The 25,655-nt window shown below is 46.6% G+C and overlaps 2 protein-coding genes and 1 pseudogene across 6 annotated transcripts in view; all 3 read right to left on the bottom strand.

Moving 5' to 3' along the window:
* Window positions 1-21,990, bottom strand: part of LOC129460665 (zinc finger protein 761) — a 31,591-nt gene extending 9,601 nt beyond the window's left edge. Inside the window, exons 1-3 of one of the 5 annotated variants that reach the window (XM_055238822.2) lie at window positions 21,415-21,990; window positions 10,466-10,491; window positions 1,848-1,900 (exon numbers count right to left, since the gene is read on the bottom strand). In XM_055238822.2, the coding sequence (XP_055094797.1) occupies window positions 1,848-1,900; window positions 10,466-10,491; window positions 21,415-21,548 (213 nt within the window). In that variant the 5' untranslated portion in view covers window positions 21,549-21,990. Of the gene's footprint in view, window positions 1-1,847; window positions 1,936-5,724; window positions 5,833-9,212; window positions 9,319-10,465; window positions 10,492-16,097; window positions 16,381-16,939; window positions 17,023-21,414 lie in introns of those variants that run through there. The other 4 variants (XM_063615541.1, XM_063615540.1, XM_063615542.1 and 1 more) reach the window with 4 other exon arrangements.
* LOC129459522 (zinc finger protein 578-like) overlaps window positions 1-25,655 on the bottom strand; it is an 82,237-nt gene that overhangs the window by 49,782 nt on the left and 6,800 nt on the right. The window lies entirely within an intron of this gene.
* LOC129460729 (tropomyosin alpha-3 chain-like) lies at window positions 6,540-7,310 on the bottom strand (annotated as a pseudogene).

The following is a 25,655-nucleotide window of genomic DNA, read 5'->3' on the forward strand; positions in this document are numbered from 1 at the left end:
CTGACCTTGTGATCTGCCTGACTCGGCCTCTCAAAGTGCTGGAATTACATGCGTGATCCACTGTGCCCAGCCCAGAAACTTTTATCAACACACCAAGTGACATTCAGTATCTAGATGAGACAGAGTACGAGTGATGTCTTCAGAGATGACAACGTCCACAGTGAATGATCAGAAACTAAAATCCGGCTGGGCACGGTGGCACAGGCCTGTTATCCCAGCTACCTGGGAGGCTGACGCAGGAGAATTGCTTGATCCCAGGAGGCAGAGGTTGCAATGATCCGAAATCACACCACTACACTCCAGCCTGGGCAACAGAGACTATATCTCAAAAAAAAAAAAAAAAAAAAAAATTAGCTAGGCATGGTGGCAGGCACCTGTGGTTCCAGCTACTTGGGAACCTGAGGTAGGAGGATGGCTTGAGCCTGAGGGTGGAGGTTGCAGTGAGCTAAGATCATGCCACTATGCTCCAGCCTGGGCAACACAGTGAGACCCAGTCTCAAAATAAAAGAAAATACATGAAAACTAGATTACTCAAAGTATGAAAATCCATTATATCTCATCCATTATATCTCATAACGATATCAACTCGTAAGTCTCATAGCGATGCAGAAATACACGTGTACGAGACTTGCTGTGACACCTGACACAGAACTGACAGTAGCGGCTCCCCAGTGAGGCTCGAAGGAGGGTGGAGGATGTGACAGCGAAAGGAGACGCTTTATGGCAAAAAATCTAAGCTGCAGCTTTGCTTGGAGTTTTACCACAAAACAAATGGATACATCATGTGATAGTTAAATATAAAAATATGTATTTAATAATAATTGGTGGGGCTGGGCACGGTGCCTTGCACCTGTAATCCCAGCGCTCTGGGAGGCTGAGGTGGGCAGATCACCTGAGATCAGCAGTTTGAGACCAGCCTGGCCAACATGGTGATACCCGTCACTAATAAAAATACAACAAAATTAGCTGGGCGTGGTGACGTGCGCCTATAATCCCAGCTACTTGGGAGGCTGAGGAAGGAGGATCACTTGAACCTGGAAGGTGGAGGTTCCCGTGAGCCAAGATCATGCCACTGCACTTCAGCCTGGGCGACAGAGCAATATTCTGCATATTTAAAATATAATATAATAATAATAATAATAACAAAAATTATGACCATGTTTAATGAAAACACCTGTTTCACAAGCCTCTCCACAGTAACACCACAGTCTCCATGAGCTTAATGTGCTAAGAATGGTTTAATGAATCTCCTGCTATTATTTAGGTTGATTTCATATTCTTAAAATAAAGATGGAATAAAACATCTTCTATCATTCATGTCTGTGTATGAACTTTCCATTCTAATTACTAAGATTTTTGGAGTCAGAAACACAGTAACTCACTCAAAAAACTAAAAATGTAGTATAAAATCAGGCAGAAAACATTTCTCGATCTTGGTCACCTTTTCTAGAATTTACCACATACTACGTGCACATGAATACATGACTTCCATTGGCAGCTGCTCTAATCCTGGTCCACAGAGAGCTGACAGTGCATCCAGATGTGGCCCCTGAACAATCCCTGCTGCCCAACAGCACTGACACCACGGGACCCTCACCCCATCTCCATCCATGTCTGGGTGTGAGCCCTTCCCAGGACCATGCCCAGTGCAGCCTCTTCCCACGTTTATGTCACTCGGTCACAAGAGATGGAATCTAAGCGAGATAAGAGGGACTGAGGGAAGGCATGCGTGAATGTGAGCAAACCTGTCAGGCAGGACACTTGAGACTCAGAGAAGATTCCCAACTCCAAGGCCCAGGGTTTCTGAAAGGAAGGAGACAGAACAATCCACTGAAATATCATCTCACCTGAGGAAGAGCCATCCCTGACTCCTTTGCTTTCCTCTTCCTCTTCTGGGTTTCTTCCTCAAGTACCAACAGTCTTTAGAAGTCAATCCTAAATGTTAGAAATATGTTGTTTATTGCTCAGAATCAACACACCCCCTCCCTTAACACAATGACACATACAAAGGAGACCTCATCCTGGGAAATATGATCCCCTCGGCTGCCCACTGCACCAGGGATGATAAACTCCCACAGGAAAACTCACACTTCTTTCCTAGAGGAGCCCACACACACGCTGAAGCAGTGGGAGCTGGGCTGGAATGAGCTCCCCTTCCTGACCCAGCCCTGGGTCCCCAGACCCAGCCCTGACCAAACCCCATGCAGATGCTGGCTGTGGTGACTCACGCCTGTCATCCCAGCACTCTGGGGGGCTGAGGCGGATATATCTCTTGAGCTCAGGAGTTTGGTGAAACATGGTGAAACCCCATCTCTACCAAAAATACAAAAACTTAGCCAGGCATGGTTGTGCACATCTGTGTGTCTCTGGTCCAAGCTACTTAGGAGGCTGAGGTGTGAGGATCACTTGGGCTCAGGAGTTCGAGACCAGCCTGGCCAACACGGTGAAACCCTGTCTCTACCAAAAACAAAAAAACTGAGCCAGGCATGGTGGCTCATGTCTGTAATACCAGCACTCTGGAAGGCTGAAGAGGGTGGATTACTTGAGGTCAGAAGTTTGAGACCAGCCTTGCCAACACGGTGAAACCCCATCTCTACTAAAAATACAAAAAGTAACTGGGCTTGGTGGTTGTTTGTAATCCCCGCTACTCAGGAAGTGGAGGCAGGAGAATCGCTTGAACCCAGGAGGTGGCAGTTGCACTGAGCCAAGATCATGCCACTGCATTTCAGTCTGGGATGACAGTGTGAGACTCAAAAATAAAAAAATATATAAAAATAAAAATACAATAATTAGCCAGGTGTGGTAGCACACACCTGTAATCTCAGCTACATTGGATGCTGCGGCACAAGAATCACTTGAACCCAGGAAACAGAGGTTGCAGTGAGCCAAGATCATGAGACTGCACTCACAGCCTGGGCAATACTCTGTCTCCAAAAAAAAAAAAAAAAAAAATTTCTGATGTGATTGATGCAGAGATAAGAAAACCTGAGTAACGTGATAGCGACTGACGGGCAGAGGGAACTTCAGATGGGGGTGGGCGGGCATGGGAGACAGCTCTGAGCCTAGACCTGAAGGAGGAGAAAGGCACAGGGCCGTGTTCATTTAGGGACATAGGGTAAGAGCAGGGATGATGACCTGAGACAGGAAGGGTTTTGATATCTGGGAAAACAGAAAAGCAAATGTGACTGGGGCAGAGGGAGTCATGAGATGAGGGCAAGCTCCCAGGAGGAGGCTGGACACTGGCGGGGGCCCTGGACACAGGGCTGTGGAGCCACAGTGAGGGGTTGGGCTTTTGTCCTGGGGAACACGGGAAGCCGGTGGAGGGTTCCCTGCCAGGGACTGACATGACCTGCTTTAGATTGGGCTGTGATGTCCTCATACAGAGAAGGGCCTCGAAGATGGTCTCTGTGTCTGAGTCTACACCTCTATTTCTTCCATTCTTTCACGTTTTTAAAAAATTTTTTTTAAATTTTATTTTTGGGGTACTGCATCCCATTTAAAATTCTAATTACAACTGAGCACCCCCCTCTGCCAGAAGAAAAGTCACACCCGGACATGCACTATTTTGCCAATCATTTCAGGGGCCAGGGTCACTGGGGTTGAGCATTTCTGGTGTAGCCCCTCATCTCCAAGTTGCAGGGACGCTCACTGGGCTTACAGCAGGGAAATTTTCACCAAGTTACCCTGAGAAGGTCTGAGATGAGTGAGAAGGTGTGTCTGAATTCTTACATGGGGGCCTGGAAGGGCTAATGGGAAGGGTTGGTCTTTATCACCCCTATCCTTGAAAATTAGAGAAGCCTCTTTCACATGCCTGGGCTAAAGAAACTTCTTTTGCAAGGTTCTGATGCCACTGATTCCCAACATTTAATTTTTCCTTAGAAGAAAATCACACTAACATTTATAAAATGCAGAAGTGTGAACACACAGCTATTGACCTTGAAAACAGTGAAAGAGGGTGAGCTGTAGAACTAACATAAAAGCAAATTTTTTCAATCAGGAATACATGGGTGGCCAGGCACAATGGATCACGCCTGTAATCTCAGCTACTCGAGAGGCTGAGGCAGGAGAATCGCTTGAAGCCGGGAGGCGGAGGTTGTAGTGAGCCGAGATCTCACCATTGCATTCCAGCCTGGGCAACAAGAGTGAAACTCCATCTGAAAAAAAAAAAAAAAGAAAAAAAAGAATACATGGGTGCTTTTAGAACAGCGTTCCATGTTGGGGAAAAGCTGAGGCAGGGCTTGCTAGACTGACATAATATAAAAAGAGTCTTGGAACATGCCGGGGTCCAGGGCCTAAAATCCCTTGTGGCCTTTGGAACACCAAGCTCTGTGCCAAAGCGTGGAAGGCTGCCCTGCCAAATTACAATCTAAGCCCAAGGCATAAAACCCTGAAGGGGGCCTGCCCCTCCACACCTGTGGGTATTTCTCATCAGGTGGGATGAGAGACTGAGAAAAGAAATAAGACACAGAGACAAAGTATAGAGAAAGAACAGTGGGCCCAGAGGACCAGGGCTCAGCACACGGAGGATCCGCACCGGCACTGGTCTCTGAGTTCCCTCAGTATTTATTGATCACTTTCTCTACTATCTCGGTGACGGGGATGTGGCATGACTACAGGCTAACGGTGCAGAGAGGGTCAGCAGGAAAACATGTGAGCAAAGGTCTCTGTGTCATAAATAAGTTTAAGAAAAGGTGCTGTGCCTCAATGTGCACATAGGCCAGATTTATGTTTGACTTTACACAAACATCTCAGTGCAGTAAAGAGCAGTATTGCCACCAGCATGTCTCACCTCTAGCCATAAGGCGGTTTTCTCCTATCTCAGTAAATAGAATGTACAATCAGGTTTTACAGTGAGACATTCCATTCCCAGGATGAGCAGGAGACAGAGGCCTTCCTTTTATCTCAACTGCAAAGAGGTCTTCCTCTTTCACTAATCCTCCTCAGCACAGACCCTCTATGGGTGTCAGGCTGGGGGACAGTCAGGTCTTTCCCTTCCCATGAGGTCATATCTCAGGCTGTCTCAGCAGGGAGAAACCTTGGACAATACCCAGGCTTTCCTGGGCAGAGGTCCCTGTGGCCTTCTGCAGTGCATTGTGTCCCTGGGTATTTGAGACTGGAGAATGGCGATGACTTTTACCAAGCATACTGCTTGCAAACACATTTTAAACAAAGCACATTCTGCACAGCCCTAAATCCATTAAACCTTGAGTCAACACAGTACATGTTTCTGTGAGCACAGGGTTGGGGCTAGGGTTACAGATTAACAGCATCTCAAGGCAGAAGAATTTTTCTTAGTACAGAACAAAATGGAGTTTCTTATGTCTTCCTTTATCTACATAGACACAGTAACAGTCTGATCTCTCTTTCTTTCCCCAACAAACCCCTTGTGGCTTGGATGGAATCCAGGGTTCAGGGCATAAAACCCCTCGTGGCCTCTGGAATGTGCCTAGACTTGATGGTTCCTTGCTTCTAGCACTCCCAGGCTCATAAAATGATTGTATCTTAAACTAGAAGAATATGTTCCCCATGATCTCAAGTAGCAGAACATGTTCCATATAAACGCTAACCCGACACACCTATAGATCATGTGCTTGATGCACTGCCTCCTTTCAAACCCCACATCCTCACCACCTGCTGCTTTGTTTGATCACTAATAAATAGTGTGGGCTTCCAGAGCTCAGGTCTGTTGCAGCCTCCATACTAGCATTGGCCCCCTGGACCCACCTTATGCATTAACTTGTCTTTTCTCATTCCTTTGACTCCACTGGACTTCATTGCCCCCACAGCCTGGTGTTGGGTCTGGTCACCCCAACAGTTCCATGCCAATCCAATCCATCTTTCAACATTAGTCCAGAATAGACCAGAGGGCCTTGAGGGAAGCATGCACCTAATAGCTCACAGCTCAAGATGTTCACAGATGACATAAGGAAAGAAAACTGAAAAATACATTAACTGGTTAAACTACATTTTGATGTTAAGGTAAAAGGTCACTGATCCTTTAGCAGGTACACACGGAAACAATCAAACTTCTGTATTAGGTACCAAAGGTTTCCAATAAATAATAAAGACTAGAAAGCATGCAGACCTTGATCTGAACTAGACGCAACTAGTTTCAAACAGAAACTGTTTTGAAATTGTTTTTTAAAAAATCTAACAAATTCTGGGGTCAACAGGAAAATAACTGGAAAAAGTACAGAAAAAAATGATGTGAGCTGATTATAAGATGTGACAAAGGCATCTTTCAGAAGTGATTATGTATTTTTTTTTCACAACATGATTTTTAAAGACATTATGCATTATGCTCACATTCCCTTAAATGTTGTTTGCAAAGGTTCTCATCCTCTAGCCCAGCTGGAATCTCCAGGAAGAGGCAGAGACAGTTTGGTGAAAAAGAGGCAGGGGAGGAGGGGGTGGTGAAAGGAGAAAGCAGCCTTCCAGTTAAAGATCAGCCCTGAGGTAAAGCTCAGCTTCGGGCAGGCTGGCCTCAGGCGGAGTCAGGGTCAGAGGGAGGAGCAGCAGCAGGGTGGGTCTGGGGCATTCTACATCTCATTCAGGTCAAGCGGAGTCTGGTCCAGCATCCTGTGTGTACAGAGGTGTTCCTCTTTGGTGCATTTCAGTTTATCTTCCAAGTCATCAATTGTCTTTTCCAGCTTGGCTACCGATCTCTCAGCAAACTCAGCACGGGTCTCTGCCTCCTTGAGATTATCAGTAAGAATCTTCATCTCTTCCTCACATTTGTCTTCTTTTTGAGAGTACTTTTCTTCAGCTGCACTCAGACACTTCAGATTCTGGTCCATCAGTCTGATCTGCTCATCCATCTCTTGGCAATGGGACTCTGCCAGCTCAGCTCATTCCTCTGTGCATTCCATGTCTCCTTCAATGATCACCAACTTACGAGCCACCTCTTCATACTTCCCATCTGCCTCTTCTGCAATGTGCTTAGCTTCTTTGAGTTGGATTTCCTGGAGTTCCATCTTTTCTTCATCTTTTAAGACCCAGACTTCAATAACGTTTATATCTCTCTCACTCTCATCAGCAGCTTTTCCCGCTTCTTCCAGCTTTTGCATGGCAGTGGCCAGGCGCTCCTGAGCACAGTCCAGCTCTTCTTCAACCAGCTGGATCCTACTGTTCACGGAGGCCACCTCAGCCTCAGCCTGTTCCCGGGCCCACCTTTCTCCCTCAGCTTCTCACTGGAAGCGCTCAGCTCGCTCCTCTGCATCATCTGCCTGGTGCTGCAGAACCTGGATCTTGTGCTTCACTGCCTCGATGGTGGTGATCCCAGCCATGGTGCCCACCCAGCTACTGCTCATGCTCCAGTTCCTGCCTCCTCCATTCGGCACTGCAGCCTCCTGTCTGTGATTATGAATTTAAAAAGAAATTTTGAAAACTAAGATTTATCTCAGCTGGGCGTGGTTGTTCATGCCTGTAATCCCAGCACTTTGGGGAGGCCAAGGCGGGTGGATCACCTGAGGTCAGGAGTTCAAGGCAGGCCTGGCCAACATGGTGAAACCCCATCTCTGCTAAAAGTACAAAAATTAACTGGGTGTGGTGGTGCGGGCCCATAGTCCCACATACTCAGGAGGTTGAGGCAAAAGAATCACTTGAAACCAGGAGGCGGAGGTTGCAGTGAACCGAGATCATGCCACTACACTCCAGCCTGGGTGACTGCGTGAGATTCTGCCAAAACAAACAAACAAACAAACAAACAAACAAAAACAAACAAACAAAAAAACTAACATTTGTCTCAAACTGCAAAAAAAAATAAATAAAATAATTGAAGAAGAAACAGAAATAAAATAAAGTAAATCTATTACACATGAAAACAAAAGCACTTTTGATGTCCCTTTTGTTTTTTATTTTTTGTTTGCTTGTTTTTGTGAGATGGAGACTTGCTCTGCCACCCAGGCTGCAGTGCAGTGGCAGGATTTTTGCTCACTGCAACCACTACCTCCCAGGTTTAAGTGATTCTCATGCCTCAGCCTCCCCAGTAGCTGTGACTACAGGTGCACACCACCATGCCTGGCTAACTTTTGTATTTTTAGCAGAGACCAGGTTTCACCATGTTGGCCAGGCTGCTCTTGAACTCCTCACCTTAGGTGACCCACTCGCCTCTGTCTCCCAAAGTGCTGGGGTTACTGGCAGGAGCCACCACGTTTTGATGTCCCTTTTAAAAAGTACTATGTAGACCAGGTGTGGTGGCTTATCCTTGTAATCCCAGTATTTTGAGAGGCCAAGGCAGGAAGATCCTTTGAGCTCAGGATATTGAGACCAGCCTGGGAAACATAGTGAAATGCGTTTCTACAAAAAATGTACAAAACTTGCCTGACTTGGTGGCTCATGCCTGTGATCCTAGCTACTCAGGAAGCTGAGGTAGGAGGATCGCTTGAGCCCAGGAGGTTGAGGCTGCAGTTAGAAGAGACTACGCTGCACTCCATCCTGGGCGATAGAGCCAGGCCCTGTCCCAAAATATTAATTATTAATCAATTTAATTAAAAGTATCATGCAATAACAGAAATTGATTTTTTTCCCACTTCACTGCCCCACTTCCTACCCCCGCCCTGCGAAAAGGGAATAGAGTAATTCACAACTGAATAAGTCACTGCCCTCTGGCTGAATAGGGATTCCAAGTGGAAGCTGACCTCTATGCCAAGATTTATAGAATGTACATGTCTTATAGATAGGAATTTTAAAATTCTCAATCTCATCTGTATAATTTAAACAAATTTTAAGTTATTAGATTATATACACAGAAGTCAACATGTCACAAGTAATCATATCCAGTGAACTCACCCAATCATCTGAACCCAAAGTCCCCCACCCCTTTTATTCTTTAGAGACAGGGTCCCACAGGCTGGAGTGCAGTGGTATGATCTCGGCTGACAGCAGCCTGGACTTCATGGGCTCAAGTGATCCTCCTGCCTCAGCCTCCAGAGTAATTGGGAGCACAGGTGTGCACCATCATGCCCGGTTCATTTTGTTTATTTATTTTTGGCCAAGACAGGGGTCTCACTATGTTGCCCAGGCTGGTCTCGAACTCCTGTACTCAAGCAATGCCCTTGCCCCAGTCTCTGAAAATGGTGGGCTTACAGGAGTGAGCCACAGCACCGAGCCCCTTTTTCAGGTACCAGTGCAACCTCATATGCAAGAAGAACAAAAATCATTATTTCAGTTAGCTAAAGAAATTCCTGGAGTACAGGCTGAGGACAACCCACCTGGGTTAGCTGTAAATCATGCACCAGTAGTAGTAGAATTAAAACCAGAAGCAACTCCTGTTCGGGTTCATCAGTACCCAGTTCCCCAAAAGTCCGTACAGGGCATCTGCAAGCATTTAGAATGGCTCTATAAGATTTTAGTTCAATGCCAGTCACCTTAGAACACTCTGCTTTTGCCAGTTCAGAAGCCATTGCCAGGGCCAGGTTCAAATGAATACAGGCCAGTGCAATATTTGCATGCTATAAACCAGGCCACAGTAACTATCCATCCAGTGGTACCCAACCCATATACTTTGATAGCTCTTATTCCAGCAAGTGCTAGCTTACAGTCTTAGACTTAAAGGATGCTTTCTTTTGTTATCTGTCTGGCACCCGTTAGTCAGCCTATCTTTGCATTTCATAAGAGAAAGAAGTGTCACAGCTCTCCTGGACTAGACTCCTACAAAGGTTTAAAAACTACCACAATCTTTTTTTTTTTGAGTCAGAGTCTTGTTTTGTCACCCAGGCTGGAGTGCAGTGGCGCGATCTCAGCTCACTGCAACCTCTGCCCCCTCGGTTCAAGCAATTCTCCTGCCTTTGCCTCCTGAGTAGCTGGGATTACAGGCGCCTGCCACCATGCCTGGCTAATTTTTGTATTTTTAGTAGAGACAGGGTTTCACCATCTTGGCCAGTCTGGTCTTGGACTCCTGACCTCATGATCCAGCCACATGGCTGCCCAAAGTGTTGGGATTAGAGGCGTGAGCCACCATGCCCCGTTCTCTCCAACAATCTTTAGAGAAACATTGGCCTCAGACCTCATGCCCTATACCCTGCCAAGTAACAACTGTGCCTTGTTGCAGTACATAGACGAGATTCTTTTGCCCGCCCCAACCTGAGAGGACTGTTATCGGGGAACTCAGGATCTCCTCCATCTCCTATAGAAAGCAAGTTACAAAATATAAAAAAGAAAGCCCAAATTTGCCACAAAGAGGTTACATATCTAGGTGTCATGGTGAGCCACGAGGAACGCTGGTTTGGCTATGAGAAGAAGCAAGCCGATTGTGCCCTTCCAACCCTGACTACCCGACGACAAATAGGAATTTTTAGAGGCAGCAACATTCTGCCGCATCTGGATTCCAAGTTTTTCACTGATGGCTAAGCCGTTATATGACGCCACAAAAGGAGGAGAAAAGGAGCCCGTCTTTTGAAAAACTAACCAAGAAATAGCCTTCAAGCAGATCAAGAAACTTTAACCCAGGCCCCAGCCTTAAGACTATGAGACCTAACTAAGTCTTTCTTTCTATATGTTCATGAACAAAAAAGAATGGCTATAGGGGCTCTGACTCAACTTATTGGATCATGGCATCACCCAGTGGCATATTTATCCAAACAACTAGACTCCGTGGTGTCAAGATGGCCTCTTTGCCTTAAGGCATTAGCCGCCACCATCTTGTTAACACAAGAAGCTAGCAAATTAACTCTAGGACAGCAACTAACCGTCTGGGTGCCACACTGAGTCATAACTTTGATGGATCAAAGAAGGCACCATTAGTTATCAAACCTGAGGATGACTCGGTACCAAGGGCTTCTGTGTGAAAACCCCTACACGACTTTAGAACAGTAAACACCCTAACCCGGCTATTCTGCTCCCAGTCGGACAGGCAGCTCCCCTCCATAACTGTGTCGAAACAGTAGACGAGGTATTCCCCAATGAGAAAGACCTTACAGACAGACCCCTCAGAGACCCCGATGTCAAGTACTCCACAGGTGGAAGTAGTTCTGTGCTAGAAGAGTTTGGACATGCCAGGCATGCAGTGGGAACATTAGACTCAGCAGTAGAGGCTCAGCCTCTGCCTACTGGAACATCAGCTCGAAAGGCAGAACTAATAGCCCTGACGAGAGCACTGTTGCTAGCAAAAGACAAGAAAGTCGATATTTACACTAATTCTCAGTATGCTTTTACTACACTGCATGTACATGGCACTATGTATAAAGAGAGAGGACTTGTATCAGCTAGAGGAAAGAAATAAAGCACAAAGAAGAGATTCTACAGCACTTAGAGGCTATATAGGCTCCAGAAAAAGTAGCTATAATGCACTGCAGAGGGCACCAAAAAGCAAGGATGCCAGAAGCCAAAGGAAACAGGCAGACAGAGAGGCAAAGCGGGCAGCAATGATCAAGCCGCATTTTAAAGAGGAAGCCTTAGCTTTACCTCTCCTCCCAGAACCTCCTCTCCAAGAGGACCCAAGTTATACTCCAAATCGAAGAGGCTGGTGTGCCAAGAAGATGTAAAATATATTAAAAGAAAGTGAAAGAAGTTCTTCTATTGGAGTCTAGCCATTCCAAAGATGTTAGCTCCTAAGTTTGTGAAGCAAATCCATCAAGAAACTCATATAAGAAAAACAGCATTAGAAACATTATGCAGTGCCATTTTTTTTTTTTTTTTTTTTTTTTTGAGACAGAGTCTTGCTCTGTCGCCCAGGTTGGAGTGCAGTGGTGCGATCTCAGGTCACTGCAACCTCTGCTTCCCGGGTTTAAGCGTTTCTTCTGCCTCAGCTTCCCTAGTAGTTGGGATTACAGGTGCCCACCAACACGACTGGCTATTTTTTTGCATTTTTAGTAGAGATGGGTTGTCACCATGTTGGTCAGACTGGTCTTCAAATCTGGACGTCATAATCTGCCTGCTTCGGCCTCCCAAAGTGCTGGGATTACAGGCATAAGCCACCGCGCTGGGTCACAAAAGTGCCATTTCTATGTGCCGTGGCTCTCTGCTGTCACTCGAGACGTTTGTGAACAATGATTAACCTGTGCTCAGAATAACCCATGACAGGGGCCCACTCAGCCCCAAGAATTCAAGAAGTAGGAGCCATGCCTTGTGAACACTTACTTATAAACTTTACTGAACTGCCCCGTGCCAGAGGCTATGGGTATATGCTAGTGCTTATTTGCACCTTTTCAAGATAAGTTAAGGCTTTCCCCACCAGGACAGAAAAAGTGCAAGAAGTGACTAAAGTACTGATAAAAGACATTATCCCCAGGTTTGGACTGGCTCTACCTTTAAAGTCAGACAATAGGCCGGCATTTGTAGCTGAAATAGTGTAAGATTTTACAAGTCTGCTAAAAATAAAATAGAAGTTACACACAGCCTATCAGCCACAAAGTTCAAGGAAAGTAAAACGCATGAACTGGACAGTCAAGCAGCTACTGAAGAAATAATGCCAAGAAACTCACCTGAGCTAAGATCAGCTCTTTTGTATGGTCCTCCTCCAAGTCAGGTGCACCCCCACCAAACAAACTAGGTATTCACCTTATTGAGTTTGTTCAGTCGGTCTGCCCTAATCATAAGTCAAATTAAAGGTGATCTCCAAGAACTAGAGGAATTAACTTTAAGCAAGCAAATGCAGACTTTAAGAACAGCCATGCAAGAAATCCATAACTGAATACGAGAAAGAATGCCTGTAAGTCTCACAGATCCAGGACACCCCTTTAAACATGGAGACTCTGTTTAGGTTTAAAAGTAGAATCCAACTTCTCTAGGACCCATAGAGGATGGGCCCTATACTATAATCTTGTCCACTCCCACTGCTGTTAAACTTGCATGAATTGTGCCTTAGATCCACCACAGTCAGCTGAAACTGGCAGCTCAGGACAAGTGGACCAGCCAGCAAGACCCAGATCATCCAACTCGGCTGATCCTGAGATGAGACCAAGCTGCTGCTGAGGACGACAGCCCTGCTCTGGTCACTCTGGAGGCTGACCAGTCTATGCATGGCTGAAACTCGAGGAGACAACAAGTCCTGCTCTAGTCACACACCAGAAGCTGACTAGTCTATGCATGGCTGAAGCTTGAGGACTCATCAAGCCAGTAAATGTGGTTAGAAATCTTAAGGCAGGTAGTTTTCCTTGTAATACTAACTGTTTTACTATTGTTCTGTCATCGTGGTCAACCTCCTCCCCCAGGCAAGGCCCTCTTCTGTCCTTGCTGGATATGAATATGCTGTACACTGTTTTGCTGTTATTACCCCCCTTAACCATGGTAGAAGAAGCATCTATAGAAGGATGTCCCCACTGTACACATACTACCTGGTCAGGGAACAGGATAACTAAGACTCTATTGTACCATACCTATTATGAGTGTACAAGGGCTCGCTTAAGAACTTGTACTTATAAAGGCCAGACATGGTCGCTCATGCCTGTAATTCCAGCGCTTTTGGAGGCCACGATGGGTGGATCACCTGAGGTCGGGAGTTTGAGACCAGCCTCACCAACATGGAGAACCCCGTATTGAATAAAAATACAAAATTCAACAGGCATGGTGGTGCATGCCTGTAATCATAGCCTTTCAGGAGGCTGAGGCAAGAGAATCGCTTGAACCCAGGAGGTGGAGGTTGTGGTGAGCCGAGATCGTGCCATTGCATCCCAGACTGGGCAACAAGAGTGAAACTCCAACTCAAAAAAAAAAAAAAAAAAAAAAAAAATGGACTTGTATTTATAACCAGAACACCTACTCAGTTACTCAATTTGTGACCAGGAAATAACCAACCTTATGTATGTTATAACCCCAAGATTTCACCTGGTGAATAGTTTAAATTCGTACAAGGTCAAAAGAAAGTCGCCTCTTAAACCAAACCAAGGCCCCCCCCTTTTACCGATGGCCTATTTCTCTGTATTTTGATGCTTGTCCAACGTGTAATTCTGTAAATTTCGCCATTCTAAAGCCAGATTTACCCGTGTGGACTGCAGGTTACCCCATACATGTCTACACACACACCCTACCCGGCAACCTACATATATGTTATCAAAAAGGAACCCCAACCAGCAACAATTCCGAGTCTTTAAATCATTCCATAAGCATGTAGACCAGAAGTTACCACAGCCTCCTCCTTTAGCTAAAAGCCTGTTTGCTCGGCTGGCTGAAAACACTGCTAGCAGCTTAAGCATTTTCTCATGTTGTTTGTAGAAGGACTAACATAGGAGACCAATGGCCTTAAGAAGCAAAAGGGTTAATGTCACAAGATAATTTAACTCTAACTGACTCTTCCCTCAAACCGATGCCCACAAGTTCAAGCGCCTAGCTCTTAAAAACTTCTATTATCAGGAGATACTGGGTTGCTCGCTAAGGAACAGCTTTTACAGACTCACTAGAAGAATTAACTTAAGACAGCAATATTATAATAAAACACTAAAGAAAAGTTTGTGGCAAGGCAAAGATGACTCCAGATCACCGCATCCAAACCCATTCTCCCGTTTCTCTTCTCTAAACCACACCTAGTATCAGCTTGAAGCTCCAAATACCTGGCAAGCACCCTCTGGTCTCTATTAGATCGTGGGCCACAGGCCTACTGACAGTTGCCAGCCAAACAGACAAGGGCTTGTGTACTTAAAACAATCAGACCATCTTTCTTCTTACTCCCACTGCAACAGGGAGAAACTTGAAGGTATCCTGTCTACAATAAAATTAAAGAAAAAAACAAAAGATATATAAACATAAGAAAAGACATAAAAATGGAAGATTAGAAAGACACAGACTGGCCCCCTGAAAGGCTAATTCAGTACACTAGGCCAGCTACCTGGGCACAAAATAAGGCATGAAGGTATTGCACCCCAATTTACACACTTAACCGTATCATAAACTTGCAAGCAGTACTTGAAATCATCACTAATGAAACAGCAAATGCATTAGACTTACTGGCCCAGCAAGTCACAAAAACGAGAAATGCCACCTACCAAAATAGATTAGCTTTAGACTACCTCCTAGCCCAGGAAGGAGGAGTATGTAAAAAGTGTAATCTAACTAATAGCTGCCTAGAAATCGGTGACAATAGGAAGGCTATTAAAGAAATAACTGTAAGAATGAAAAAATTAGCCCATGTTCCAGTCCAGACTTAGACAAAATAGACTCCGGAGTCCATCTTTAGAGGCCGGTTTTCCTCCTTCAGTAGATTCAAAACCTTAATAGGAGTAGTTCTAGAAATACTAAGAATTGGTTTAATACTCCCTTGCCTCTTACCTGTCCTTGTTAAGAGCATTCAATCAACTATAGAAGCAATTGTGACCCGGCAGACTACCACTCAGCTAATAGCTCTATATAAATATCAGCCTGTGCTCTTTCATGAAGAACCCAGTAATAGTGATGCTTTCTAGTAAAATCTTGTTTATAAAAGGCATCTAAGGGAGGAAACTGAGGCAGAAAATTAAAAAACAAATATGCATTCATTCACTCCAGGAAAAGTAACGGGCAAGGCAAGGGTTAAAAAGAAAAGAAGAACAAGTTTTACTGTGCCTAGCAAACTCACTTAGAGAACAGTTATAAGGCTGTTTGCGAAGTCAAAGCCAAAGTAATGGGCTCCAGACAGCCCCCCACCTTCCCAGAACAAGAGTGAAGAAGAAAAAAAAAAAAAAGGACAAATGTGTGTATTTAGCTGTTCTTGTTTTTCTTTCAACTCAGCTACGAAGCCACCAGCTATGGAAGGACACAAGTTATGCTATGCTATAGATTACGTGACCTATCATTATATGATTAACTGCTTTTATTCTGCTTCTGAAAGCAAAAAACCCCACTCCATCTTTGTTGAATGCTCAGCTTTTTAGATGTAAATCCACTGAGCCGGTGCGTATCTTAAATAAACATCCTTCTGTCTCCCCCATATCAGTCTGTCTAGTCCTCAGTTTCCCGGAACACCATCTCTGCGCCTCCTCTGCTCTCCCGGTTAAATTCTCTCTTCCCTGTTATAGCCCCCTGACCCCACGCTCTGGCAGCCTAGATCCCCAGGTGTCCTCCCTGCTGTGGTTCTCCCTCTGTTCTCCTTGCCACCAGCACCACTCTGCTCTGTCTGCCCTGGCTCCAAACCCCTCCTCCTCTCCCTCACCCTGATGAGCCTCCCTCTTTGCTGCCTCTCTCCCTACCTTGCTGTCCTTCATCTCTCTGTACATCCAGCTTTTCTCTATATTTCTCCAGTTGCTTTTCTCCTTCTTTCTTATCGTTTTCTTTTCACTTTTGCAATCTCTTGGCAAATCCCTCACCATCCTCTACTTTGCCATCTGTTATGGGTCTTTCTCATTCTTCTTTTCTGTCTCAGGTTTTCTAGTGCTCTCTGTCCGTCTCCTGATCCCTTTGGCCCACACAATCACAGGACGGTTTGGAGTAAGACGCCTGCATCCCGGGGGAGCGCATTTCCAGGGGCTGGAGCTGAGCAGGGAAGAACACCCCGTGTCACAGGACAGGCCTCAGGCACCTCCCCAAGTCCGGCTCAGGGCAAGCGGTGACTGTGGAGGGGAAATCTGTGGAGCAGCAGGGCACGGCACAAGGAGGGAGGTGAAGGGGCGACAGCGACTTAGGACAAGGGTGGGGTCTGCAGGATCCTAGGACCAGGCAGAAGACGCGGCCTTTCTGGGACTAGGGCGGCGGCGCTGCGCTCCAGGGGCCGAAGAGGGCGAGAATCCACCTCTCCGGTGAGGACTTTAAAAAGCGCGGGGAGGGAGGCGTCAAAAAAAGGTTTAGAGCAGGAAAACTACAGGTTAGAAAGTGTATACATTGTCTTATAGCAGAAACACCCGGGACGGGACCAGCCTCAGGGCGACCTTAAACCCAAAAGCAACCCCCAGACTCTCACGGGGTCGTCTCAATTTGCTCTGGGTGAAGGAAGACGGCTGAGAATTTCCAGGTTTATGGGGATCCCAAGTCCCAGGTACAGAAGCGCCGGGAACCTGGGAAGAGCAGACTTAATACAAGAAAGGGCGAAACTCACGCGCCGCGGTGGCACCGTCACTCCACGCTATCCGCTTCCTGGTCTGCGCGAAACTGCGCGCGCAGGACAGAAGCCAGGCCTGGGCGGGACCCGCGAGGTGGGCGGGGCCTGGACGAGGTAGGGGCGGGGCGCGAGGCGGAGAGACCTTGCCCTATAGAACCGGCAGGGGGCGGGACCGGGGCGTGACCCGCGCTCCTCTCAGCCTCTCTCCTGGCACCTCTGTTTTCGGGTTTTGGAGGCGAGACCGGCCAGGAAGGCTGAGGCATGACCCAAAAGCCCTGGAATTGTCTGGAACGGGGATGCAAACTAAAATGTAAAATGCAAGACCCTGCTTGGGCGGAACGTACGATTTCATGCCGACGACCACAGAACAGAATAGAAATCCTCTCCCTTTCTATTCTCCATTCACTCTGGAGGGCGAGTCCATTCTGTGCTCAGCTGCAGAGACTTCCCTAGGGCCACCGCCTGGGATGCGGGACGGAGTGCTCAGGCCAGCGAGGGACGATCTGCTGGATAAACACAGCAAGGACGCGGGCGCGGGAGCGGGAGCCTGAGGTCCCAGCTCCTCAGGAAGCAGCGGCGGGAGGATCGCTGAGCCTGGGGGTGCAGGCCAGCCTGGGAGACAAAGTAACACCCCCTCCCTCAGGGCTCCCTTCCTCGTCTCTGTCTCTCTTTTTTTTCCTTCATTTTCTTTTAACGTTTTAAGATAAAATTTTGATTGTGTGAGATAGGGATCCAACAGTATTCTTTTCCATGTGGATATCCAATTGGTTGTCCCAGCACATTGTGGAAGAGATCTATTACTTTCTTTTACTTATTTACTTATTTCTTTTGTTTTGAGGCCCAGGCTGGAGTGCAGTGGCGGGATCTGGGCTCACTGCAGCCTCTGCCTCCTGGGTTCAAGCGATTCCCCTGCCTCAACCTCCGGAGTACCTGCCATTACATGAGCGTGCCACCATGCCTGACTAATTTTTGTATTTTTGTAGGTGGGTTCACCATGTTGGCCAGGCTGGTCTCAAACTCCTGACTTCAAGTGATCCACCTGCCTCGGCCTCCCAAAGTGCTGGGATTCCAGGCGTGAGCCACCGCGCCTGGCCCCCCCAAAATACTTTTTACTTCACTAATTGTTGAGAAAATATAACTGAAAACAAACAAAAAGTCTTCCCCCAAGTGAGAAATCATCTCCACGATGATAATAGAGAAAGAAATTGAAACCATTTCATTAATAAATAAGCCTTAGACCAGACTGTGATGCGAAATAGAGGCAAACAGCTAAGAGGTTGAAAAAAGAGAAAGAAACTTCACTGTTCTATCAACCCATTAAGTACATGTTTTCAAGATAAACACTAATCAGTCCTCAGGGAAGAGGACTTGACAACACCCTTTGTCACACATGGTTCATCCTGGCTCTACTTGGTAATGGAGGTGACCATCTGTGTCTGCTAATTAGCTTCATTCTGAGGGACGGGGAGTAACACTAACCCATGTCTTTTTGACAAGTGTGAGTTTTACAACACGGCGACAGGTGCCCTCTCTGGTGAGGCTCCTAAAATCTGACAGAAACTGATGTCAGCAGTAAATAATAAAATTTAGAATATATGATTAAGTATAGAGTTTATTTGAACACAAAGCGTGAGGATAGCCACCTGGCAACATCAACTCTAAATGAATGGGATCAGTGTTCCCTTAGGTTTCACACACAGGGAAAGACAGAGAAGCTTTAGAAGAATCACGACATTTTCCATTCAAGACCAGTGAATAGGGTGCAGCAAGTTGATTGGTTATGGATTGATAAACTTCAACTAAGGTTACTTTATCACTTGATATAAAGAGACAATGATCCCAGGAGGTCTTATCTCTGGGGCTGCTTAGTCTTTCTAATTATTTACAGGAAAACTCTCTCTTTTTTTCTGGATGGAGTCTTGCTCTCTCACCCAGGCTGGAGTGCAGAGGCATGATGTCAGCTCACTGCAACCCACACCTCCCGGATTCAAGCAGTTCTCCTGCCTCAGTCTGCCAAGCAGCTGGGATTACAGGCATCCGCCATCATATCTGGCTAATTTTTGCATTTTTAGTTGAGACAGGTTTCACCATGTTAGCCAGGCTGGTCTCGAACTCTTGACCTCAGGTGATCTGCTCACCTCAGCCTCCCAAAGTGCTGGAATTACAGGTGTGAGCCACCGTGCCCAGCCTATAAGTGGCTTCTTTACAGGGAATGCTATGCAAAACTTCTCATCAATCATCACCATATTCAATAGCATTGCTTTTATCAATATCACGGAAACCATTTTTCTCACTTTTTTTTTTTTTTTTTTGAGACGGAGTCTTGCTCTGTCGCCCAGGCTGGAGTGCAGTGGCGCAATCTCGGCTCATTGCAAGCTCCGCCTCCGGGTTCACGCCGTTCTCCTGCCTCAGCCTCTCTGAGTAGCTGGGACTACAGGCGCCCGCCACCGCGCCCGGCTAATTTTTTGTATTTTTAGTAGAGACGGGGTTTCACCGTGGTCTCGATCTCCTGACTTCGTGATCCGCCCGCCTCGGCCTCCCAAAGTGCTGGGATTACAAGCGTGAGCCACCGCGCCCGTCCTTCTCACTTGTAACACTCTGCAGTCAACCCTCACAAATGCATCTGGAAGCCCTCATGCCAGACTTGTCCTCACCCTACAATCACCTGGGGGCAGGGTAGTTAATTGAAACAGCATGGATGTTTCCCCTGAGACCAATAGATGCTATGGGGAGGGTACAGGTGACGGCAGTAATGAAACCTGATCATGTGATCCTGATTGGAAGCCTGGGCTGAGAGCCTCTTAGCTAAGCACTGCCTCTGAAGCTTTAAGGTGAATATAAGTCATCCGGCAATCCACAACCCACTGTAATAACATTTGATTCTGCAGGTATGAGGTAGCGTTTATAAATTGGCATCTTTAACAAGTTCCTTGCTAATGCCAATGTTTCTCCCTTTGGACCCATTGTCAGAAGCACTGAGCTACAGAAGGCATGCCCAGCACACCACAGCCCCTTACACCCAAATATCTGGTCTCAGCACAGATACTGTTGGTTCCCAGGGCAGACCATAAGTCACAGTCTTTGAAAGACACCTTCTTTTTTTTTCCCTTTCTTTTTTTGAGATGGAGTATCGCTCTGTCGCCCAAAGTGCTGGGATTACAGGCGTGAGCCACCATGACTGGCCTGATAGGAGGGGTATAAAAGGAGCTTCAAAAGAGGTCGGTGCTCTACACTGAACGAAGGATGGAGGGTGATGGAAATGCCTCTATGTTAAAATGACACAAATGCTGCTGTCTTACTGAAGTTTGGTACTTTCTGTGGGATAGATAATTTTCACTTTGTTCTGTGGCTTTGGTAACTTTCAGAAGTCTGAAATGATTGATTTTAGTGGCTTTGCTAGTTTTTCATCATTTGCAGAGGAGACTTGGTTTCTTGTGGTTTGCATTCATCAATGTCAGAAGCTGATCTCTCTATTCAATCTTGCAGTTTTAAGTAATGCGTTGAACAGTCACACAACAGAACGCTGAGCAGGAGAACTAGATTTCTAATGTAATCAGAATGGCAGGCACTAAATGAATTATTTTACAATAAGCCTGGGTCCTTTTTATTAACTCTTCAGTGGAGAAGTTTGGAGTCTATAAACTTATAATAAATGTGGCCTGTAAGAACTACAGATACTGGAAAGCTTCTCCGAGGATGTAATTTTTAATTTGATGAAGAAAACATTCTCTTTAATTAACTTGGCAAGGAGAAGGCTTCAATAAAGAGAAAAACAACTATGCCGGGGGCGGAGCTGGAGTGGAAATAAGATGGCGGACACTGGACATCATTGAAGGCATGGTGATGTGGTTTTAGTCCATGTGCCAAGAGCAAAAAGTTATTTAAAATATATTAGTTAGGGCTAGGTGCAGTGGCTCATGCCTGTAATCCCAGCACTTTGGGAGACCAAGGTGGGTGGATCATATGAGGTCAGGAGTTCTAGACTAGCCTGACCCATATGGTGAAACTGCATCTCTACTAAAAATACAAAAAAATTAGCCAGAGCTGGTGGCGTGTGTCTGTAATCCCAGCAACCTGGGAGGCTGAGGCAGGAGAATCACTTGAACCTGGGAGGCAGAGGTTTCAGTGAGCTGAGATCATGCCACTGCACTCTGGCCTGGGTGACAGGGCAGGACTCCGTCTCAAAAAAAAAAAAATAGTAAAAATATATTAGTTATTGGGAAATATCAGCATATATAAATGTGTTTTCAGGTAAAAATGACAATAACCTCGATACAGACACATGGAAATATGTTAGGAAATTTTTTAAGGTGTTCAAGAGGGGGCTGTGAAATATAACTTAGTGATATTGGGGCATGATAATGGGAGAAAATATTTCAAACCATATATACCCTATCTGTGATAAGGAGTTTATATCCAAAATGTATAAGGAACACCCACAACTCAAAAGCAAATATGGTAATAGTAATAACCCTATTAAAAATGAGCAAAGGGGCTGGGTGTGGTGGCTCACGCCTGTAATCCCAGCACTTTGGGAGGCCGAGCAAAGTGGATCACCTGAGATCAGGAGTTTGAGACCAGCCTGGACAACATGGTGAAACCTCATCTCTACTAAAATACAAAAATTAGCCAGGCATGGGGTTAATCATGCCTCCCTGGGAGGCGGAGGTTGCAGTGAGCCAAGATCGTGCCATTGTACTCCAGCCTGGGCGATGGAGTGAGAATCCATTTCAAAAAGAAAAAAAAAAAAGTAAAGGGCTTGAATAGACTAATTATCTGGAAAATGCGAATCAAAATCACAGTGAGGTATCACTTCACATGTCTTAGGATTGCTATTATTAAAAAGACAAAAGGTAACAAGTGGTGAGGATGTGGAGGAAAAAAAATACCCCGGAACACTGTTGTTGGGACAGTCAACTGGCAGAGCAATTATTTCTTAAAAATTTATAAAAATCATGGAGTTGCCTTACAAGTTATAATTTTACTCAAAACAATATGAGAATTAAGATTCTTTTTAATTTTAAAAATCAAAATGACCAAACAATCCAGCAATCCTACCTCTGAGTGTGTATCTGAAGGAAATGGGTTTTTCCAAGAGGTATCTGCGCTCCCACGCTTGCTGCAGTGTTACTCGCATTAGCCAAGGCACGTCAGCCGTATGAGGGTCCTTCATGATGCACGGATGAAGACACTGTGAGACAGATAGACAGATTTCTCAGCGGCTGAGAGGGTTTTAGAGATCCTGACACCCAGAGAGGAATTGGGGACAGAAGAGGATGCAGCTTTTCATTACCAAAGCTGAGGAAGTCCAGAAGGAAGAGGAGAGGCTCACCTCTCCTCAATGGGGCTCACCTGCAGGCGCCTGCTGAGACTCCGGAGCATGGTCCCTGGGAATGATTCTGATGTTTCTCAACCACGTGCTTCCTTAGCAGAGAACTGTCTAGATTAGCGGTTCCCAGCGTTTTTGGCACCAGGGACTGGTTTGGTGGAAGGCAGTTTTTCCACAGGCGGGGGGATGTTTTCAGGATTAAACTGTGCCGCTCGAGATCATCAGGCATTAGTTAGATTCTCATAAAGAGCATGCAACCCAGATCCCTCACATGCACAGTTCACAGTAGGGTTCGCACTCCTCTGAGATGCAGTGGCGCTGCTGATCTCACAGGAGGCAGAGCTCAGGTGGTCATGCTCAATCACCCGCTGCTCACCTGCTGCTGTGTGGTCCAGTTCCTGACAGGCCACCCACGGGGACCGGTCCGCAGCCCAGGGATGGGGATCCCTGGTCTAGATTAGTGCAGCTTGACTTTGGAAAAGAAACAAAAACCCTCTGATGTGGGCACAGCAGCCACATCACGCAGACCTATGATGCCCAACTTAAGAGCTCCCCGCGGGCCCTCACTGGGTAAGGGCAGTAAGCAGCCCAGGTCCTGCTCCCCAGGAGACCACCGGCCACCACTTCAGAAAACCCAGGGGATCTCGCTGCACTCTAGGTCTGAGGCCATTTGTGAAGACGTAGCTCAGGTGCAGATTCAGCAGGTACATTCCCTGCTGATCCCAGAGCAGCTTTCTGGCCTCACCCAGCTCCGGGGCCTCTGTGCACCATGGTGCAGACCTTCCAGGCCTCGGCCACCCAGGCACCTGTGTCTTCCCTGCTGAGGGGGACTTCTCCCAGCCCCACTGGCGGGTCCCTGGGACCCATCCCTTGATGAAGAAGCTCAGAGCTCCTCCCAGGAGGGAGAGAGGCCCACCTCTTCCCCGACAGGAGATAACGGACTCTGTCGGTGGATCAGACTGGGCTTGAGATGAGGTGCCCGGCCCTGTCCAGCAGAGGGTGCTGCTCTGAGAGTCAGAAGAAAGACCTGCCCCTTCTCAGATTCCTCCAGATGACCAGCAGGGAAGACTTCAGACACACGGTGTTAATACATGCTAGAACCTGCGGAAGGAAAATAGGAAAATAACTTGAACGATATACTCAGAATGGGGAACTCTGTGGTTCATATAGGGTCCAGCCCTACGGGGCTTAGCGGGTATTCTCCCTGTATGCGGAGACAATAGATTGTAATAAATAAAGACACAGGACAAACAGATGCCACCATGCCCAGCTAATTTTTGTATTTTTAGTAGAGACGGTGTTTCACCATGTTGGCCAGGATAGTCTCAATCTCTTGACCTCATGATCCGCCCACCTTGGCCTCCCAAAGCACTGGGATTACAGGTGTGAGCCACCACGCCTGGCCTGTGCTGCATTCTTAGCACTGCACCACCCAGCATTTGGTGACTATTCAGGGTCAGAAGCTTGTCTCTTTCTCCCTGTTTGCAGCCACAATTCACCCTACCAAGCTTAGCACCTTCACCCACTACTGCACCTACTGACCCTTCTTCCCGGAAACCATGTAGGTTGGTGACTTAAATCCTTGCATGCAACAGGAGTAAAAGAGTTTTAGGCCAGGTACGGTGGCTCACGTCTGCAATCCCAGCACTTTGGGAGGCCCAAGTGGGCAGATAACTTGAGCCCAGGAGTTTGAGACCAGCCTGAGAAACATGGCAAGACCTTGCCTCTACAAAATACAAAAATAAAAATAGCCCATGGTGATGAGGCACATCTGTAGTCCCAGCTATTTCAGAGGCTGAGATGGGAGGATTGTTGGAGCCCGGGGTGGGGAGGTTGCACTGAGCCAAGTTGGCACCATTGCTTTCCAGCCTGGCCGACAGAGTGTGATCCCATCTGAAAAAAAAAAAGTAGGACTTTCAGTGTCTTCCTCCCAAAAACTTCTAAGCTGATTCCACTTTTTCCCCAGAGCTGCTGCGGTGCGGTGTGGATGGAGGGAGGGATCAGGAGGTACAGAAGGAAACAGTGACCCCTGCTGGCAAGCACAGCACTAACAAGCCTCGTTTCATTAGCGTTTACCGCAGCCTGTTGGCCGCTGTCTGCTCATCCCCATGAACTCAGTATCAGCTTTGGGGACTCTTCGTCCTTTCCTCCTCCTGCCAGGAGGGCAATGAGCAACAGATAAATCACATTCGGACAGTTCATTTCAATCCTCCCTCTCACACAACAGCCCCATTCAAGGGTTAGAGAGTGGAGGAATCTTGGCCGGGCGCTGCGGCTCACGCCTGTTATCCCAGCACTTTGGGAGGCTGAGGTGGGCGGATCACCTGAGGTCAAGAGTTTGAGACCAGCCTGAACAACATGGTGAAACCCCGTCTTTACTAAAAACTACAAAATTAGCCGGGCGTGGTGGCGCATGCCTGTAATCCCAGCTATTTGGGAGGCTGAGGCAGGAGAATCACTTGAACCTGGGAGGCAGAGGTTGCAATGAGCCGAGATCGTACCATTGCACTCCAGCCTGGGCAACAAGAATGAAACTCCATCTCAAAAAAAAAAAAAAAAAAAAAAAGAATGGAGAAGTCTTACTCTCATTTCACCTCAGTTTGGGTGAGAATTCGCTGCTTGTTCCAGAGAGCCGTTTTCTGCCTGCTAACCATGCCAGTGAAGAATCTACCTTCCTCTTACATGAAGTCGTATCTGTCTCAGCATCACCAAAACTATCAGAAATTGCAAAATGTTTTATATATATTTTTTGAGACGCAGTATCACTCTTGTCACACAGAATGGAGTGCTGTGGCGCGATCTCGGCTCACCGCAACCACCGCCTCCTGGATTCAAGTGATTCTGCTGCCTCAGCCTCCCAAGTAGCTCGGATGACAGGCATGTGCCTCCACGCCTGGCAAAGTTTTTTTTCTTTTTCTTTTTCTTTTTCTTTTTCTTTTTTTTTAGTAGAGACGAGGTTTCTCCATGTTTGTCAGGCTGGTCTTGAATTCTCGACCTCAGGTAATCCGTCCGTCTCAGCCCTCCAAAATGCTGGGATTACAGGCGTGAGCCACCGCGCCAGGCCAGTTTTAGATTTTTACCTTACTTGCAAGCCAACAAATTAGACTGTCAGTTTATGGATGTTGGCTGAAGACATGAGATTTCTGGAAGTGACAAAACATATATTTTATTATTTGTCACATAAATTACAGCAAGAGCTTCGCATCTGCACACATTCCCCCATCTACTCCGAGGGACACAGAAATGAGGCATGTATATTTGTACACCGTGACTTTCTTATATCGTTTACGTTTCAGCATCTTCCTCTCCGAAACCTCTAAGCTGATTCCACTTTTTCCACAGAGCTGCTCCAGGGCGCTGTGGGTGGAGGGGGGATCAGGAGGT

This window comes from Symphalangus syndactylus, chromosome 13 (assembly GCF_028878055.3).
Source record: "Symphalangus syndactylus isolate Jambi chromosome 13, NHGRI_mSymSyn1-v2.1_pri, whole genome shotgun sequence".
Classification (NCBI taxonomy): domain Eukaryota; kingdom Metazoa; phylum Chordata; class Mammalia; order Primates; family Hylobatidae; genus Symphalangus; species Symphalangus syndactylus.